This window comes from Bubalus kerabau, chromosome 11, assembly GCF_029407905.1.
Source record: "Bubalus kerabau isolate K-KA32 ecotype Philippines breed swamp buffalo chromosome 11, PCC_UOA_SB_1v2, whole genome shotgun sequence".
Taxonomy (NCBI): Eukaryota; Metazoa; Chordata; class Mammalia; order Artiodactyla; family Bovidae; genus Bubalus; species Bubalus kerabau.
This window is the reverse complement of record NC_073634.1, coordinates 103,662,272-103,683,341: the sequence shown is the minus strand read 5'-3', so window position 1 is coordinate 103,683,341 and position 21,070 is coordinate 103,662,272. Positions and strand designations below refer to the sequence as shown.

Here is a 21,070-nt window from a genome sequence, read left to right as displayed (position 1 = left end):
CCTCCCCAGTGCCAGTGCCCCGCCAGGGGTCTCTGGAGGAAAATTAAGAGGAAAAATAAAGTGTGCGATGTTTATTTACAGCACTATGGCTTATTTCCATTTCATCCAGTAGTAATGAAACCAGTTTAGGGGGGCACAACCAACTTTATTAAAAAATGAAATAGAAAACAGAAGAGACCATATATGTATACATATTTGGGATATGTATTTAATAAACTTTTTTATTAACACAGTTACACACATGTTTTAGTAAGTGTGCAGTGACTAGTTCTGATGGAAACATGGAACCCACCTCCCTTGCATTGGCAGGTGGATTCTTAAACACTGGACCGCCAGGGAAGGCCCACAGACTCACCCCTTTTAAGGTGTTTGAGGACTTTGCCTCACCACAAAGTAAAGAAGGGTGCTGTTAGAAAGGGTGTGGAAAGGGGAAGACCCCACGTGGAGTCCCCAGCAGACACGATTCTCAGAGACCCATCCGTTTAAGGGCAGAGGGTGCACAGAGGTGCAAGAGCTGGAGGAGGATCCGTGAGCCCGTCCACCCCAGGCAGACGTCACGCACCCCAGCCTGAAGACTACTGCTTAACAACACCCCTGATTTCTTCCCCTGCGACTCTTAGGAACCAAGTTTTAGTCTCCGCTCTTCACACCTGCAGCATCCACCATGACCCCCCCCGACTTGGGGAAAATAGCAGCAGCTCCGAGGTACATGTTCCTGTCTGTGCAAAGCAGACGCTCCCCCCTGAGGAGCAGGGGCAGGGGTCCAGACACATCAGCCAGGCGGCTCCAAGAACCGGCCCTCACCACTCCCAAGCACAGGCACCTCTCAGCCCTCTTCTCTCTCTGAAAAGCCTGGGACCTCAATTTATCTTTCCTCCTCACTGTTTTTTCCTCCTTCTCCTTGCCTTATGCCACCAGTGCCGAAATGAAACTTGGAAAGGACCACACACACACACATCCCTTCCAATCTTCCTGTAAATGATTCATCTGGCAGTGCACCTAAAAACTCCTTCCTTCACACCACACGAGGAATAGAAATGGTGGTGAATCTAAAATGGTCTTACAAAAGTACCAGAGGTTTACCTACCAAAGGCATATTTTCAAAATCACTAGTGTGACACCCCCCAGCCCCGCCCCTTGCAATGGCGGGAACAGCTCTTTACTTACCCCAGGTTCTAATTCTGGTGCCACTCTTCACAGAAGAGACAGGGACAGTGTGGTCTGTTTGATTCAACTAAAAAGCTCATGGGGATATGAGGACCTAAATCTCTCCCAGGGTAAAAACCTGGGTAAGATGCTCTCGCTGCCCCTGGAAACAGGGAGGAGAATGGGGGAGGGGTGTCTCGTCCACCTGTCGACAGCTCCACAGAAATGCCAGAAATCAGCTGCTCCCTCTGGCAGTCAGGAGTCGGACAGGGGAACCTGAGACAGGGAGGTTTAAGGAAACTAGGGAGGGGGATCCCCCGCACCCCTTCCTAACTGAGGATTAAGCAAGTGTTGGAGTTAATTATTTGACAAGGCTGGCTGGAGGAGGGCCGGCTTCCCGTTCTTGTAAACAACCAGTTAGGGGACACAGTCCCGCTCACTTGTTTAGGAGTGGTCCAAGTGCTTCCGAGTGCCAATGGCAGAGCTCAGTGAGTGGGGCAGAGACCCTATGGCCTACAAACCTGAGAAAAAGTTTGTCAACTTCTGATGTAGATTAAACTGAAATCTGCACTTCTAAATCACTTACCTAGTTCTGTTCTCTTAAATTTGGAGCTTACTCTTCACAAAATTTCCTACATGCTCATCACAGGATGCGCAGAGGGAGAACTTGGACATGGAGCATTTACTCACTGAAGGAGCGAGGCAGGGAAATCAAGAAACCATCTCTCTGACTATGGGCAAGCGGAATCTGGAAGGCGCAGGAGGCGACAGTCTCTGCCTCCTAAAGAACGCATACGGGACGAGCCCCAGGAAGAGGACAGGCGACCTGCTGTCGAAGTTGAGGGCGAAGGTGAGGGCGGAGCGCTGTCTCTGACCCCCTCCCGAGGCAGGCGTGTGAGAATGGGGCGGGGGGGTGGGGGTGACCAGGAGGGCTGGGGGAACCAAAGAGGTGAGGCGGTGCCGGAGTGGGGCACTGGACAGAGTCATAGAAGAGGAGGAAGACAGGACTCCAGGAGGAAGACACGGCCGCTCCGAGACTGAGGAGTCAGCTAGGCAAAGAGAAGACCTGTGAGGAGGCGGCCACAGAGCACAGAACGGGGGAGCCAGCCTAGAGGGCAGGAGGTGGCGGTCACGTTGGGGAGGGCTGGGCCCCCAGTTACCGGAAGCGGCCACGACTCTTAGACCAGAGATGGAACTGGTTCTGTGAGTCCAACGGAAGCCTGAAGAAGGTACTAGATGGGAACGCTGTCACATGGAGACCTGCGGGGCCCTTCCCGAATCGGTAGGCACACCTCAAAGACCGCGAGAAAGCGTGGGTGCCACAACAGAAGATGTTCAGAGTTCAAAGCACCTGACCCGAAGCTGGAGGACAGCAGAGTGCTGCGCTTCCCAGGCCACAGACCGAGGCCAGCCCTGGAAGCTGGGCATGAAGCTCTTGGGTTCCAAGTGGCTCCTAAACCGGCAGTCTGACGGACAACTCCAAACTGCCTTGGAATACAACGACCCCAGATCGCTTTCTGCATCAGGAACAAATCTTTCTTTCTGTTTTACTGCCTAGCACCGTTTAAAATCTTCCCATTCATACATGAGCTTGCATATCCCAATGTCCCAAATTAGCCCTAAGTTAAAGTTCTTTCTGGTTGACTTATCAGTTGCAGTACTTTTAAACAGACCCAAGTAACACCTCCAAAAAACCTCTAGGGGACTGCACTTTAACCTCCTAAAGGTCAAAGAACCCGGCTCCACAGGAAAGTTAGCAAGTTCACACTGCTGAAGCAATCTGCTGAACTTCTGTCAAAAAATTTCCGAGCCAAACCAAGCAAACAAAAAAACTGCCAAGTCCTGGGAAATCTTTATGGCTAATAAAAAAGTGCCGGGATTCCTGCCTGTTGGTCGTCTCTGCTTTTCTAAGCTTTCACCTCACAAACAGTGAGACTGTGATCCTTAGAAAGCTGTCTGATAAACATGAGCATCTCTTTCCATGACGGGCTCTGTTTATCCACATATTTATTCACGAGGACAGAACTGGCCCAGTGACCTCAGCCCTGTCAGGGGACAACTGACAAGAGCCTGGGGCAGGACCCAGATGCCCAGCTCTCCCTAAGCTCCTCAGATCAGATCAGATCAGATCAGTCGCTCAGTCGTGTCTGACTCTTGGCGACCCCATGAATCGCAGCACGCCAGGCCTCCCTGTCCATCACCAATTCCCGAAGTTCACTCAGACTCACGTCCATCGAGTCAGTGATACCATCCAGCCATCTCATCCTCTGTCGTCCCCTTCTCCTCCTGCCCCTAATCCCTCCCAGCATCAGAGTCTTTTCCAATGCGTCAGCTCTTCGCATGAGGCATGAGGAGTTTCAGCCTCAGCATCATTCCTTCCAAAGAAATCCCAGGGCTGATCTCCTTCAGGATGGACTGGTTGGATCTCCTTGCAGTCCAAGGGACTCTCAACAGTCTTCTCCAACACCACAGTTCAGAAGCATCAATTCTTCGGCGCTCAGCCTTCTTCACAGTCCAACTCTCACATCCATACATGACCAAAGGAAAAACCATAGCCTTGACTAGACGAACCTTTGTTGGCAAAGTGATGTCTCTGCTTTTGAATATGCTATCTAGGTTGGTCATAACTTTCCTTCCAAGGAGTAAGCGTCTTTTAATTTCATGGCTGCAGTCACCATCTGCAGTGATTTTGGAGCCCAGAAAAATCAAGTCTGACACTGTTTCCCCATCTATTTCCCATGAAGTGATGGGACTGGATGCCATGATCTTCGTTTTCTGAATGTTGAGCTTTAAGCCAACTTTTTCACTCTTCGCTTTCACTTTCATCAAGAGGCTTTTTAGTTCCTCTTCACTTTCTGCCATAAGGGTGGTGTCATCTGCATATCTGAGGTTATTGATATTTCTCCCGGCAATCTTGATTCCGGCTTGTGCTTCTTCCAGTCCAGCGTTTCTCATGATGTACTCTGCATATACGTTAAATAAGCAGGGTGACAATATACAGCCTTGACGTACTCCTTTTCCTATCTGGAACCAGTCTGTTGTTCCATGTCCAGTTCTAACTGTTGCTTCTTGACCTGCATACAAATTTCTCAAGAGGTAGATCAGGTGGTCTGGTATTTCCATCTCTTTCAGAATTTTCCACAGTTTACTGTGATCCACACAGTCAAAGGCTTTGGCATAGTCAATAAAGCAGAAATAGATGTTTTTCTGGAACTCTCTTGCTTTTTCCATGATCCAGTGGATGTTGGCAATTTGATCTCTGGTTCCTCTGCCTTTTCTAAAACCAGCTTGAACATCAGGAAGTTCATGGTTCACATATTGCTGAAGCCTGGCTTGGAGAATTTTGAGCATTACTTGACTAGCATGTGAGATGAGTGCAATTGTGCGGTAGTTTGAGCATTCTTTGGCATTGCCTTTCTTTGGGAGTGGAATGAAAACTGACCTTTTCCAGTCCTGTGGCCACTGCTGAGTTTTCCAAATTTGCTGGCATATTGAATGCAGCACTTTCACAGCATCATCTTTTAGGATTTGGAATAGCTCAACTGGAATTCTATCACCTCCACTAGCTTTGTTTGTAGTGATGCTTTCTAAGGCCCACTTGACTTCACATTCCAGGATATCTTGCTCTAGGTCAGTGATCACACCATCGTGATTATCTGGGTCGTGAAGATCTTTTTTGTACAGTTCTTCTGTGTATTCTTGCCATCTCTTCTTAATATCTTCTACTTCTGTTAGGTCCATACCATTTCTGTCCTCAGCACATCTCAAATTCTACACAGAGACCAACTTGTGGAAAAAAAAAAATTCTGCTATCTAAACAGAAGAGAGGATTAATTTTTTCAAATTGCAATGCTGAGGGAAATCTCTTGTGGTTCAAAATACAGTGCATTGTTGTGGTAAGAGACACAGGCCTGTGGATGAGGGAGGACCCAGGCCCAGGTGAAAAGGTACTGTCTCAGTTCTTTCCTACTAAAAGTAGACTTAACATTTTGGAGGAGGAGAGAAACTGCATTCATTCTCTGATCATAAGAACTGAGTCCCCCAAAGGCAGACATGCAAAAAATTATGGTTCTCAAAAAAGAGGTGATGATATACATATAATAATGGACTGGAGTTTCAAATAAGAGTCTGGACTTGCTGGTGACTTACTAGCTACATTCTTCCAAAAGGGTGTGCAAAGGATTGCATGCATGCATGCTCAGTTGCTCAGTCGTGTCCGACTTTGCAACCCTATGGACTGTAGCCCGCCAGGCTTCTGTCCATGGGGTTCTCCAGTGAAGAATACTGGAGAATAATGGCAATATTGGGTTGCCATTTCCTACTCCAGGGGATCTTCCTAATCCAAAGACTGAACCTTTATCTCTTACTGGGAGAAAAAAAGTCTGCAAGATGCTAAGGGTTCCATTTGCAAATTTTTAGGCCCTCATCAGGCAAACGACATAGCCATACTATTTTCTGTAAGCATAAGTTTTACACTTGAACATCATGCAGTGGGTGAAAACAAGGCTGAGAGTTGTGAAATGCACTGATCTCCATTTCTGGAAACGGTGGCCTGAGAGACACTGTCCATTAATGATACATATGCTCAGAGTTGGACACTTCGTGTTATTTTTACACTGATGTCCTGTAAGGGAAACTGAAACATGATTGCCCCGAAAAGGTTACTTTGCATGACAGCTTTCTGCTAAGGCAAAAATGCAGACAATGAAATCACTCATATTTAGCCTAAGATATCACTGATACCAATCAAATGTAAGACGACCACAGTGTACTGTTTCAGAGGAGCAGTGTAAATGGTCACCTTAGTTCCAGTGGCCTTGGGGAAGAGTTTGTGTATGTGATCATAAACACTGATAATTTTCTTAAATAGACAAGAATTTCGATACCCAAATTGAGTGTTGTGCCCTTAAAATTCGCACCGTGAGAGTTTATACAATTATTCTGCTTATAAAACCCATGGCCGAGCTCTTTTAGAATCCTCAGAGACCAGAGCAATCAGTCATGCCACATTACATTTTTTTTCCGAGAACATAAAACATGCACTTTTTTAAGAAAAGAAGATTACACAATATATACTGCTGGCACCGCACTCCAGTACTCTTGCCTGGAGAATCCCACGGACTGAGGAGCCTGGTGGGCTGCAGTCCATGGGGTCGCGAAGAGTCAGACACGACTGAGCGACTTCACTTTCACTCTTCACTTTCATGCATTGGAGAAGGAAATGGCAACCCACTCCAGTGTTCTTGCCTGGAGAATCCCAGGGACGGGGGAGCCTAGTGGGCTGACGTCTCTGGGGTCGCACAGAGTCGGACACAACTGAAGTGACTTAGCAGCAGCAGCAGCATACCTTGATTTTTTTCATTTAATGCTGTATCACAGAAATATGAACATCCCGACACGGTTGGTACACGTGCAGACTGAGGACAGGGAGGGCAGACACTGGCCCAGCCACTACACGCATCTTCACATGTAACCTAGCATATTACAGGGTCCCTTCAAGTCCTACTTTGCAGGAGATGAAACATGATAAAGGAAGTCCATGTGCTCTGCAGAAACCCATCTGAGTCTCTTAGCCAAAGTGTTGGTAATACACACTTCTGAGTGGTCTCAAATCCTTCTGGGGATGAGTAGGGTATATAAACAAACCAGTGAAATAAAAAAAGGAACGAATGAAAGGGAAATGGATGCTGCTAGCAAGCGCCTGTTATAAACGGGAGTGGTGAAGAAGAAGAAAAACAAACAAACAAACCCAGCAGAGAGACTGAAGGAAGATCATGACTCCTCTTTCCTTTTTTTAAGGTCAGTATGTAGTCATAGCTTCCTCAGAGCCATGCCCCAATCTCAGTTTTTCTTTGGAGAAAAGTGGGAACTTCAATTCCCACATATGCACTGGAATAACAGAGGCTAAATCAAGCAAAACTCCAAGCAGTCAAATTACTTCCAAGCTGATGCTTTAAGACTGTCTTTTACCCTCTCACCCAGCTGAAAAGATTTCCTGTATTATCAAGGCAAATAAGAACTCAAACGCTGCAGAATTGCTGAGGAAAATCATCTTAAATATTTCCCTTCAACCACTCTTCTTTAGAGTGATGCTGGAGAAAGCTGTTAAGGAAATGGCTGACATAGCTTTCAACTGAACCGGCAGGCTCACCACCACCTGAAAGGCAAAGGCATTTACGGCAACTTACCTCCATCATCCAAGGGCCGCTTCTGTACTCCATAGCCATACACTGAGGGGTCCACTAGAGGTGTGGAATTATTCAAGTGAGGAATTGAATCAATTTTAGCAGCAATCTACAGAGAGAACCAGATTTAAATACTCAGTAACAAATCATGGCTCCATCAAGGGAGGAAGACAGTCTTCTTTAAAGGGCTGTTACCCCATTTCTCCACCCAAAGGAGATTAATTAAAACAGCGTCACAGGACAAGGACTTTGCACTCCTGAGTTTTCTTTTAGTCTTAGTCATAAGGTGTCTTTTGAAATGATACTTCCAAAAACGTGTCTTCCACAAGCAAATTTTTAAGTCATCACTTAAAATACAGCTATACCACATTTTAAGGAAAAAAGCAGGCCAACAATATGAAGAACTTTGTTCAAAATATTTTAACACATGGTTTCCTTAAGGAGCAAATTCCCCAGCAATATTTAAAAGGCCATGAATTTGTTCAAATCTGACAGCTCTTTAGAAATGTTTGTCATCTTAAAACTTCAACCCCTATAAACTGATGATGGAATACATGGAAACATAAAACAAGCTGCTCTTCACTGGAAGTCCAAACAGCAGGGGGGTGACCGTCTGTCAAGACTAGTTTGGAAGGATTCCTGCACTGGAGAAATCAAGATAACCTGTGAGTGCTACTTTAACTTTTAATATTTACCTGTCAGTTAAAGAACAGAACACAGCTATTAAATTTCCGCCAGAAACAGATGCTGTGGAGAGCTTCCTACATGTATCTACTAGGAATTAGGGATTAAATGTGATGCTCACATAAATTAATTCTGATTCAATCAATGGAATGTTTGCAACTGCTCTTGATGTTAGTCCCTCAGTTAAGCCTAACAAGCCAGGGTGGATTAAGGGACAGCCAGCACAGATGTCCCAGAGCAGAGCCTTTCAGAGGTAGTTTTCCTGAGGTTGTCCAAATGTGCCCAGAAGTCTGAGAGCTTCTGGAACCAACATAAAGTACTTTAGACAAATAAACAACCAAAGACAGTCACGATACTGCAAACCTAAGGCAGAATTTAATGTTAGGTACCCTGGATCAGGTCTCATCCTTTCATTTACTAGTTCTGTGATGTCGGCCAAGTACTTTTCCTCTCTGCCTAAGATCTTCCAGGTATAACACCATCTGCTTCATAGTTTCTGGAAAGATAACAACATACTCTGAACACAAATGAGCTTTGCACATGAGAAAGCACTTCGCAAATACCAGGGCTGTAAGACAAGGCAGCTCCCCCAACAGAGCTGAGGGCGTACTATGTCCCAGGCTCAGTGGTGCAGAGTCGGGGGGAGTCACAGGTACACAAGCTAATCACTCACCCAACAGAGCTGAGGGCCTACTATGTCCCAGGCTCAGTGCTGCAGAGTCGGGGGGAGTCACAGGTACACAAGCTAATCACTCACCCAACAGAGCTGGGGCCTACTATGTCCCAGGCTCAGTGGTGCAGAGTCGGGGGGAGACACAGGTACACAAGCTAATCACTCACCCAACAGAGCTGGGGCCTACTATGTCCCAGGCTCAGTGGTGCAGAGTCCAGGGGGAGCACAGGTACACAAGCTAATCAATAAGCTGATCATTTCAGCTGCTGATACACAATACTAACTGAAAGGCAAGGACACACAGAGCCTTCAGGAGCGGATGCTTTAAATGGGGTGACCAGGGAAGGCAGCTGGCATCTGAGACCTGCATGATGAGGAAGAGCATTACAGGCAGAGGAAATAGCTTGTTCCAAGACCCTGAGGCTAGAGCAAGCTTGGCAGGTGTGTGCCTCAAAGAGAGGTTGATGTCACTAGAATAGAAGGAACCAGATGTATTCCAAGAGGTGGGCAATGGCCAGTTCATGTAGGGCTTTAGAGGTCATTGGAAGGGGCTTGAATTATATGTATATATAGAGAATTAATTTATTAATTAATGCTGCACCCCCTTGGGTTGCAAGATCTTAGTTCCCTGACCAGCGATTGAACCTGTGCCCCAAGGAGTGGAAGCGTGGAGTCCTAACCAATGGACTGTCAGAGAAATCCGGGGCTTGGGTTTTATATGAAGGGTGATGGGAGGCAACTACAAGACTTAGTAAAAAAAGTAACTTGCTGATTTATGATTTTAAAAGATTCCCTTGGACAAAGAAAATAGATTCAAAGGGGACAAAAGTAGCAAGGCCATTTAGGAATTATTCTAGGCCTGAAGTCAGCAAGCCATAGCTGGTGAACTACCTATCTTGGTAAATAAAGATTCATTAGAACACAGCCACACCCATTTCACAGAGATCATATGCTGTGCAGAGCATATACATGTATATAATTTAATATCTGGACTTAAAAAAGAGTTTGCCCTGTCGAGGCTACAGATGATGGTAGCCTGGATAGGTGCTTGTTTTAAAATATTATTTTAAGTTAAACACTCAAAGTTGAGAGAGACTGCTGATAGAAACCTCATCTCCTATATTCAAACTTCAAGACAAGTGGCCATTTGCTCTAAAACAAAATACTGTATAAATCTTGCCTAACAGCATTTTACCACCAACTCGTAATCTTGCTCTCCATATTTGTTTTGGATAAGCTAGTGGAAAGTTGGCTACTTACTTAAGATGCAAAAATTATCTTTAAGGACTCAGCTGGGAAAGCAAGTGATTAAAAGGCGAGAATACTGCAGCAGTTTATGCCCCCATGGAGACCCTTTCATTTGCCACAATGGACTGAGCAGGTAAATGGCCGATGTGGGGCTTTCCAAGATTATTGGTTTAAAGACAGACCAAAATATTGGCAAGAGACAGTGAGGAGGACCCTGAAACACAGGGGAAAAGGGTGTGATTATCAGTGGAGTCCCTCAATAGCATGCATGCCGAATCACTCTCAAAGAGAGGATAAGCTCTACATATTTGGCACACTCTATCCATTTTTTTTTTTTTTAATGTGGACCATTTTTCAAGTCTTTTCTGAATTTCTTTCAATACTGCTTCTGTTTCATGTTTTGGTTTTTTGGCCACGAGGCAAGTGGGATCTTAGTTCCCCAGCCAGGGATTGAACTGGTAACCCTGGCATTGGAAGGCAAAATCTAAACCACTCCAGCACCAGGAAGTCCCTCTCTACCCTCTTCTGTTGATGCCTCTTGGCTTCCAGAGCTTCTTCCTTCCTTCCAAAGTAGCCAAGATGTTATTCCTGAGTCCTTGGCCTTCTTTATAATTTATATACTATGTTTCATATATTGCCAGAATGTCACTTTCTGCCAAAGCTGAGATAATAAACCATTATGTTACAGTAGCTTTTCTGCTCCTACCTTTGATTAAGTCAACAAGCCTCCTAAAACATGACTGAGGATTTCAGATTTGTTTTTAAATCATGTTTGCTTCGGGCAGCTATAAATTTGGGAAATTTTCACTAAGAGAAAAGTAGTACAGGATAATGGTTAAGAGTTGTAGCCCTGAAGTCAATAACTGCACTTGAACCCTGGCTAAACAAACGTTAGAAGTATTTTAACATTATAATACACAATTATATCATACTTTACATTGATATTACAATATACTTTGTAATTTTTATATTTATAATGTAATATTTTGCAATAATTTTTGTAATATTTCTTTATAGCAATAAAGAAACAATGTATTCCTTTATTCAAACAAATGCAACCTTGTTCTAAGAAATGATTTTAAATGCCTTCTAAAATAATAAGAGTTAAAGTGTTATGAGTGCTTACTATGTCTAGGCACTCTAAGAGCAGTTTAAAGATGCTATCTCATTTTCTCTCATGATGATTCTTTAGGAGGTTAGCAGTATTATTTCCATTTTAAGACAAGGAAAAGTGAAGCTTAAAAGAAGCTGAGTGACCTGCCCAGAGTCACACATCTTATAAGTGGCAGAAACAGTGCTGAAGCACAGGCTGCCTGACTCGAGTCCATGCTACTAATCACGGCACTAGGCTAACTGTCCCTCTTATTTCCACCTAATGCTTTCTTAACCAGAGTCACTCCCCGAGGACTTAAAGCCTAATGGGCTCCAGTACACAGAACTCCAGCAATTCGTCATGCCTGTAACTGACCATCCTGAACAGCAGCTGCTTAAGGGAAGCAAGGTACATCTTCAGTTAATAATGGTGCAGGCCAGAAAAGAGCCACAGAAGCCAGGATATTCCAAGAACAAGGCCATGCCAACGCTTATCTGAACCCACAACCTTGAGGGAACGCTGGTACTGATTTTCTGCTACTTGATTCACTTTCCCCCCTTCTGGAGGGAAGGCGGCAAGAGTGGGTTACCTCACTACCTGTGCTATTTTAAGCACCGTAATAGATGAAATATTTATAAATCAATGCCATGACATTTAACCTCCACTGCCAGCCGCTAGTGGAAATGTGGAGACGGGAAGGGGAGCACTGGACCAGTGGTCAGTCATGAGTCCGGCCTTTCTAGCTGGCCCTTCCAGTGTATGACCTTGGGCAAGACCTTCAGTGGTCCACCTTCAGTGGTCTTGCTCCCTGAAAAATGCAGGGGCGAACTAAACCATTGTTTTCCAAGGAGCACAAGGCAATTTGGGGATGTGCATGGATGAATGTTCAAAAACATTTTAAGTAAATCTAAATTTTACAATGATTTTAAAATATGAAGTAAAAAGAATATTGAAGGTTCACTTAGAACCAGGGCAATTAATTAATCCCAGTGCACATCTGTTCTGTCATCAGAGTAGCTCACCCCATAAATCCAAACAGGAAGCTGTGTCTCTTTTCACAACTTCACATTCAGTAAAACTTCACACTAAATGGAAACAGGCAAGGCCATCTGAGGCGCAGCAAGTCATCCACATGCTGTGTCCGTGCTACTCAAGAGTCACTGTTGATTCTCATGGGGCCAGCAAGCAGAGGTGACAGGTCACACCACCACTTGGAGAGGAGGAACCCAACTTGCGTCCCTGGAACCTCTGCTCTCAAGTTGCCCCGAGTGGCCCTGCCCTGGAGAATTCACCCCTGGTGAATTCACAGGCTGGATGGAAAGTCTCTACTCCCCACAGCTGGAAGAAACAGTATGTGGCCAGAGCAGTGGAACCCAGTGGCTAAGAGTGATCAAGTCCCAGAGAGCAGGATCTAGAGCCATGGATAGAGTCAAGCCCACTATCTAGGTTACTAAGAGGACAGATTGTATATTAAGCTTGCTGTGTACTAAGTGTCTGATGGTGCCCTCATTTAATCCTCACAGTGACCTCAGAAAGTAGCTACTAGTCTCAATTCTATGGGGTTTGGAGCCAATCTGCTGGAACTGTATCCAAGGGGATACCAAGATAACAATGTAAGGCACCCGGAACAATGCTGGGCACACTGTAAGGAAAGAGAAGTGCTTGCTATTTTAATCCTTTATTGAATTAATAATAATACGGAAAAGTACATAGGCAAGTTGTTAACCTGAATTTTCATATACAAAAATGCCTGTGCAACCAGCATCCTGATCAGGAAACAGTACATGACTGGTACCCTCGAAGCTGGTCTCAAACTCCTTTCAGTCACTACCCACTTCTATCTCCCAAGCTATTCCATAAATATATACATATATCTATATGGTGGTTTTATATGTATGTGTGTATACATATAAACCACCACCCACGACCTCCATTTTACAGATGAGAAAAATTGAGGCCTAGATGTTAGATAACTTGTCCAAAGTCACTAACCGAGTAATTTTCAGAACCAGAACTGGAACTCATATAGAATGAATCCAGTCATCTCAATAATCACTTCACTACCTCCTGTGTATTCCGTAAGCATCAAATGAGAGAACCTGAATCAAAGTCCTTGCCTGGCACACACCATCACACAAGCTCACTGAATGGGAGCTACTGCGGTTGCCATTAGAGGTGGGGCCCTGTCTGATCCTGCCCTATTAACTGGCATTAACCAAAACAATCGAATACGGTATCAGCTCTTCTTGGTAGCTTTTCCTGACAACTACAGGCCACCCACATTTGGTGAGAATTAAACACTCGATTATCTGTTTGCAAAGCACTGTGTCAACTACCTTTAAGTGGTACGATCTCATGGAGGAAGTTATTGATTATACTCTCCTCACTGTAGGGAGCTCTTTGAGGCATGGACCTCTCAATCATCCTGGTACTCCAAGGACAAAGGTTCCTTGACTGGGAGCTCCAGGGGTTAGCTTTAGAGAATTCATAAACCTCCTGAAATAACAGACAGAACTATTTAAATATTTCTGAGACATAGTTCAAAGTTTTCAGGAGTCTTGTAAAGTTCCACGCTCCAAAAAAAGTTAAAGAACCTCCCTAACACACAGCAAAATGTTTGGCACATAGAAAGTACTCAGTAAATGTCTGCTAAATTTAATATAGAGAAGCCTCCTGTAGGCAAAATGCTACGATGACCAGCTGAGGCTCTAAGCCAAAATACTTTTCCAGCTAGGAGCCCCCTCAAAGGCCCTAAAGATGACATGACCATTACTTTTCTCCCGTAGTGTTAGTTGTTCCATCATGTCTGACTCTTTGGGACCCTATGGACTGTAGCCCACCAGGCTTCTCTGTCCAAGGAATTCTCCAGGCAAGAATACTGGAGTGGGTAGCCATTCCTTTCTCCAGGGGATCTTCCCGACCCAGAGATCGAACTCGGGTATCCTGCTTTGCAGATGGATTCTTTACCTTCTGAGCCACCAGGGAAGCCCTCTCTTCCTTATTTTCCATCTAATTGCACCAGCATCCTTTCAATGCTTTAAGACCCTGCTGCAGAATTCTCATTGAAATTGAAAACTACCAAACTACCACTACAAAGGAACCAAGTCGCTCTTAGAACGCAGAAGACAGGGTCCAAGAACTATTGCGTATGTTAATTATTTGTGTGCTTCTGAGAAAACTGCTTTTTCTACCTTTGGCTTATTATTTTCAAATATAAAATGGGAATTATAACCCTTATCTTGACTATTTCACTTGGTTGTTGTGAGGAGCTAATTCTGGTATGATAAAACCAGTGGTAAACTTGTCTTACTAATCGTTACAATGGCCCAGCACCCAGCAAGGGGCCCTGGACTCAGCAGATCCTCAAATAACGGCAGGCAATCTGAATTACATCACAATTTCCATGAACGCTACTCAGTCTTGCAAGTGCTTTGCTATCATCTGACATTAGGATAAAAATGCAGTTCATGCTTCCAAAAGTATTGGCTATTCTTTCCCAAGTATCCTTGTAACTGAATTCTAAACGCAGAACATTTTCAAGAGGGATGATTCTTAACAGAGTGAAAGAATTGCACAGAAAAGCTAGGGAGAGGGGAAGCTTGAATAGACACCCAACACAACACATTAGCAAGGAAAAGAATCAAAATAATACCATCAAAATTTTTTTCAGATCTACCTAGACAGAAGCTCTGAATGTTTGTGAGCTTGAAGGGGCCATTGAGATTATCTAGCTTAATGTTTCCTAAAGTCTGATCCACAGGAGGTGATCTGGTTTCATGAAAAGAGGGTAAGAAGTGACAGATCTTCTTATGCATATTTACAATGCATATCCCAAACCCTAGTATGACCTTATGAATAGAAGCAAACTTAGGGTTCCGAGAAATGGCAACCCACTCCAGTATTCGAGCCTGGAAAACTCCATGGACAGAGGAACCTGGCAGGCCAGAGGGCTGCAAAGAGTTAGTCAAGACTGAGCATAACAACAAGGGCTCCGAGAAGTCCTGAAGTGAAGAAGCCAATTCACCTTTATTTAACCCTGTATCCCCCAGACCTCTCTGGCCATGAGCCCTTTCCATGGAAGACCTATGAACAGCTTGTAGATCAAACGCTGGGAAAGGCCAAGCTGGCCCCAGGTCATGTAGCTATTTGCAAAAGACTCAGATGTCCTAACTCTCCACCCAGAGTTCTCTCCAACAGAAATTTCAAGTAACAGTATGGACTTACAATTTGGACAAAGATGAGGGGAAAAAGCTGCTGATTAGGCAATCCAATGGGCAGCATAAAGCGAGGTGGTGGGAACCCAGGCAACCCAGAGAGTCAATATCACGTCCAAAGGGGCAGCTGCTACTGAGCTCCTGCTACTCAGCTCCAGCTCACTGCAGAACATGGGAGCAGTGTGGCCAAGGCTGAGCTGGAAATTTCCATTTTCGCATGGAATTGTTCTGGTTATCAAGTGGTGGACCCCTGTGGTCAAACAGTACAGGCCTGCAGGACCACTCTGAGCCTTCTCCAGTCCACAGGCCACCAGTTTGAAAACTCTGGTCTAGGCAAATTTGAATTTGGGACATGTAACAGAAACATTAATTTGATGATACACATGGGCTGACAGATTTTACAAGAAAGATAAAGAAGCCTCAGCTGAAAATGAGAACAGTGTTAAGAGGCATCCAGTGGAATGCATTCTTTATTTACCCTTTTTCAACACCAAAGATGAAGTCTGGTGACCCAAAGGGGCTCAGTCGCATCATGAAAACCCTTACCCAGGAACTTGCTCCCTGTAGGGTCCTCTATATACCTCTAAATACAGAGCAGCCCACAGATGTCCTGCAGATGCTGCTTTTCTTCAAGTGTCTGAGAAAGTTCAAAAGAATGCACACATCGGAGTTAGTCCCTTGTGAAACGATGACTTGAGCTCCTCAACCAGCGGGCATGCCTGAGATGGTCTCAGTGGAGTAAACTCACAGCAACTGAGCATTGAGTACCCATGACTCTGTTGTGAGGTGCATACATCACACATGAGGTGAGCAAAGGCGTCCCTTCACAAGGGGTGTGCAGCGGGAAATGAACACAGGCCTTTTCTTTAAATGATGGACGCACAGTCTGTTAAAGGACACGCAGTGTATCTCCACAGCACAGGGGCTGAACCATCGACTGCTCAGGCTCAAAGTGTGAACTGGCGGCACTGGAAAGCATGTCCGGGCGGACTGTGGAACTTCTGAGGCCCCGTGCCGCCCACCAGCTCCCAGAAAAAGTGCTGGTAAAGAATGGGTCCTAGGTCTTAAAACCGGTCAAAATGTTACTTTCCACAGACTCACCACTGGTTTGGTCACAATCATTTGGAAGAAGCACCCAGATGCCCAATGCCATCAGCCACCATACATATGCTGTATGTATGGGAACAGAACCCTTTCGAGTTATGCAGTGCAGAGGTGCTGATTGGGTTGAGGGCAAAATAGGACCTTAAAGCCTTAAAAAGCCCTGGCAGTCTGGCAAAAGAATGTCTATTTGGGTGACGACTGGCAGGCGGGTGGCCCAGCTCATAGAAGGCTGCTGGGGACCTCTAAGACACAGTGGTGTGACACTGTCCTGGTAACATGCAGATGGGTGACCCTGGACGTGGATGCTACTAAATCATCACAGTGGGCTTTCCGGGAACGCTTTTATATTTTTAGAAAAATGAAATAAGACAAAACAGGTTTGCATCTAATTCGTCCATAATTTCCACGAAGTTCCCTTGAAAGCCTGAGAGACAGCAGTCAGGGTAGAGGTGCAGTGGGGCCACAGTACAGGAAAACCTGGCTTTAGAGTCCACATCCCATTCTTATCTGGACCCTGTGCTCTCTAAACAATGAGCGGAAGACACACTTTCATTTTGCTAACCAGTCAATGACTTCTGAGAACTGGACATGATTTTTTTTTAATACCCAGCAGTTTTAGATCTTCACCAGTGGGATCGAATTAGAACACCTTTCTACATGTGTGTGTACTTTCCTACAAAATGGCTATGTGAGCCCTTTGGCCAAACACTATTAACTCACCGGACTTCATGCTGCTGCAGAGATTTTAAATTTTATATGACATCTTCAGAGATTCCCTTCAGATCTAGGAATGCCAGGCTCAGGGCGAACTAACAGCAACAACTGGCTCCCTTTGTTGGAAAGCGTCCAAAGGATATGAAAAGAGGCTTCAAGAGGCTAGGATGGAAGCTTAGTGGATTAGGTGCTGGACTCCACATAGCAGACTCAAGAGAAACCACAGGTTCAAATCCAAGCAGGGTCAACTCAGACTCTACTGTGATATTCTGGATAAACTGAGCATCAGACAGTTCAGTGCTCCCTGACTAACTTAGGAGGGCCTTACCAACAGACCCTGGTGTTTACAAGGGTACCTGAGAGAAGGGAAAGCTTTGCAATCATTTAAAGAAATACACTGTCTTTTATCTCCAATTACTGGAGGGGTGGGGAGGTGGGGGTGGCAGGGCGGAAAACACACCTCTGTAACACGCTGTGTATACAATGGCAAAGTAGAAACACCACCACCAGATGCCCAAATAGTATGAGGCCCTTTGAAGTAAGCTTTACTGTAAGCACACAATATTTTAGATTTCTAACATCCCATTCGTGCCCAATGCAAATCTATAAATAAACCTAAAATTAGCCACAAACCTGTGTTTTCTTTAGTTTTTAAGGCCATCAGTCCTTGGAGATAGTATCGCCCTCCAGCTGTTAACATTCAGAAGTGACACACTTACAGCACTGTCTCCATGGGGCTTACAACTGCTCCAGTCAGGGGTGCATTTCAGAGCTGGGAACAGTTCCAGTGAAGTTGCCTCTGCTAGTAGTAAACACCACTGCTTCAACAATCCACATTAGGTCAGCATATAAACAGAGGGTCTCTCTCCCTCTTGAGCAGGTTGTCCAAGAATACGAGTTCAACCACTGGCTCAAGAGAAGCAGAAAGTCTTCTCAAAGGTTCAAAATTCATTTTATGTTCAACTATAGGCCTTCTGCACACTGAGGATCTGAGCTCTTTAGGGTAGTGACTATACTTCTTCCTGGACACAGAGGCCGACAAGGTGATTGTCACACATCAGCACAGAGTGAAAAGCCATTACATGTTAGTAGCCAGTGAGAAACAAGGTTCAGGACCCTGTACTGTAGAGGAGAGCAGTGTAACACGCCGGCAAGCAGAGTGGTGGAAGGGGAGCTGGATGGCACTGTTCATCCATTACAGCCACTGGCTGGCTCTGAAGTCTAAGTAAGATGGATACTCACTAGCATATTGCTTGGTGCCTAGGCAGTAAGTAACAAGTCATCGGATAAAATTTTAGGCTGAACCACAGGTTTGGAAACTTCTGGGATCCAATGTAATGTCTACAGGAGCATCAGTATTAAAATGAAAAGTCAGTATCTGGGAAACAGGTAGGGTTCCCTCCCCTGGAATACTGGAAAGAGGTGTAAAGACCATATCTTCAAGCGACCAAGTTGAGACTTTCTTCTAATACAATGGGTCCTGTAGCTTTCTGTTAGGAATCAAGCAGTAATTAGTTATAGCCCAACTTTTAAAGAATTCGTTAGTATGCCTACAATTAAATAGGAAAAGATGATGAGTATGAGACACTCAGCAAAGAAGTTTAAGTGTTAGAGCTAACTTATCACTAAGTTTCACACACAATACAGGTTCTGTTCTAAGCATCATACCAGAAACCAAAGAGTATTTCTGGCAGGTCCCATATTCATTCTCCAGGGAAGCTTGCAAACCTCTTAAAAATCAGTTTATTTAACTCTGACAAAATGCACGACATTGTCAGATGGTCAAATTTCACTGCTGGAATGACTCCATTATCATATGCTCCCTGAAAGAGGAAAAACTATTGCCCATAAGGAATGTCTATGTCTTATGGACCATCCACATCTACTTAATAACTTCCCTCTCCCAGAGCGCCCTCAAAAGTAAACTACCCTCTAATTCCTAGTCTGAACAGGCTGTTTCCCCACTTTTAAGAGCTACTGGGCCTGAGACAGGCCCCTTCTGCCCAGACCCGGGTTCACTCCGTGAGCCCCCCAGTTCCCTACCCCTGTAAACCTCAGAACCCCAGGCTGGCTGCCATGCTGGTCCAGCCCCCACCCCGGCGCGAGGGCGCGACAGGGCCCAGGCGTCCTGGGTCAACCCTTTCCCAGCAGCTGCAGGAACCTAGGAGACCCGCCCGACAGTCTGGGCCTTGGTCCTCCCACTGGTGCCTCATCCCATGGCTCCTCCCGGCTGCAGGCGCCCCAAGAAACTACCGAAGCGCCCAGCTGGGGCGTCAGCCCAGGTTTACGTCCCGCCCCCTGGCCAGACCCCCTCCTCCTCCCCATCAGGCCCGACCGGCCCCGCCTCGGGCTCCCGTGCTCCCGCCGGCCGGCCGCGCGCGTACCTGCCGGACCCGGTGCAGAGCGTCCACGAAGCCCTCAGCCTTCATCCCCACCGGAGCGCTCTGCCCCTGCACCAGCTCCGCCATTGCCGCCCCCGCCGCCGCCCGCCTCCGCCGCCGCCGCCGCCGCCACCGCCGCTCGGCTCCCCTGTCCGGCCTCCCGCTCCACTTGGGGACCCGTAGCCGGAAAGGGAAAGTCGCCCCACTTCCGGCGGAAGGGAAGCCGGGACGCTCGCCGACGCGAGAGGAGCCGCGTCTGCGGGGCAGGGTCGCGGCACGTGACTTCGGTCCGGCCGGAAGTGGAGGGGCGGGCCCTGTCGTCTGGTCTTGAGGGGACCGGTCGCTCCCTGGCCATTTCCAGACGCGACTTCATCTAGGGCCTTCGAGGATGTCGTGACAGACTTTTTGAGGCGTGTGTCTGTGGTCCGAGATGCCCGGCTGTCGGCTGTTTGGAAACCCAGAGGGGAGTGACGTGGCTTTCCCTAGACGGCACCTTGGCTGTCCCTCTCAGAAAGTGACCATCGATTAGGAATATTGGGACTAAGCGGTTTGAAATGGCACCGTGAGGACACAGAGGGTGGCTGGAGGGCAAGCAACAGCATCAGAAAAATGTCAGTGCCCCACGTTTGCAGAATCCTGGGCCCGAGTTCTTGCAGCGTCATCAGTTTGCAGTAGGATGAGCTAATGCCACACCTGGCGTTGCTTAGCGACACGGCTCTGAAAGGACGCTTCTGTGGAAGCCAGCGGTTGTGTCTTCTGCCACATTCCTTCACGAACTTGGGCTCAGGGGAAACAGGAAATACCACCGGACCATCGTTGCTTCACTGCTTGCTGAGTCAAAACAGTATTGCTAGAGGGCTTCTTGGAACGCTTAACTAGATAACGGATATTTCAAAGCGAGGGACGGAATCTTAATACTGGGACACCTTGAGCTTTTGAGGTGGAGTTTTACAAATGAGCAAACGTCCTCCCCCTGCAAATAAACAAGATTTAGGGGCTTGACACGCATCTTGTCGGTGGTGGTGGTGGTGGTTTAATCACTAAGTCGTGTCCGAGTCTTGTGACTCCATGAACTGTAGCCTGCCAGGCTCCTCTGTCCATTGGATTCTCCAGGCAAGAAACTAGAGTGGGTAACTTTTTCCTTTCTCCAGCAGATCTTCCCAACCCAGGAATCCAACCGGGGGCTCCTGCATTGGAAGCGGATTCTTTACCAACTGAGCTATCAGGGAAGCCCCAAGAATACTGCACTGGGTAGTTAGTCCCGTCTCCAGGGGCTCTTCCTGACCCAAGAATCGAACCTGGGTCTCCCACATTGCAGGCAGGTTCTTTACCATCTGAGCCACCAGGGAAGTCCCATCTTGTCAGTGGCAGGTCCAAACTGGGATGCCCCTCTTTGGCCTAACAAGATTACCCTCATGATTAATATTTCCAAGCCCTATAGTGCTAAGGAATTGAATTTTAATGGAGAGTCATGTTGTCAGCCATTGTATGCACTATCTGAAGTTATGAAGGAAGATGAGCCCTAAGAAAGGGAAAATAAAGATAAAAAATCAAGTGTGACTTCTCTTGAGCCTTTTTGTTAAACTAATAGGAGACTGTAGGTTTTGCAAAGTAGTAAGAGACATAAT

The 21,070-nt window shown here is 46.1% G+C and overlaps 1 protein-coding gene across 2 annotated transcripts in view; it reads right to left on the bottom strand.

Annotated features, from left to right (window-relative positions):
• Positions 1 to 19,600, bottom strand: part of FUBP3 (far upstream element binding protein 3) — a 49,859-nt gene extending 30,259 nt beyond the window's left edge. For both annotated transcript variants that reach the window (XM_055541405.1, XM_055541406.1), the window contains exons 1-2: positions 19,446 to 19,600; positions 7,335 to 7,440 (exon numbers count right to left, since the gene is read on the bottom strand). In XM_055541405.1, the coding sequence (XP_055397380.1) occupies positions 7,335 to 7,440; positions 19,446 to 19,529 (190 nt within the window). In that variant the 5' untranslated portion in view covers positions 19,530 to 19,600. The remainder of the gene's footprint in view (positions 1 to 7,334; positions 7,441 to 19,445) is intronic.
• Between the last annotated feature and the right edge of the window lie 1,470 nt (positions 19,601 to 21,070).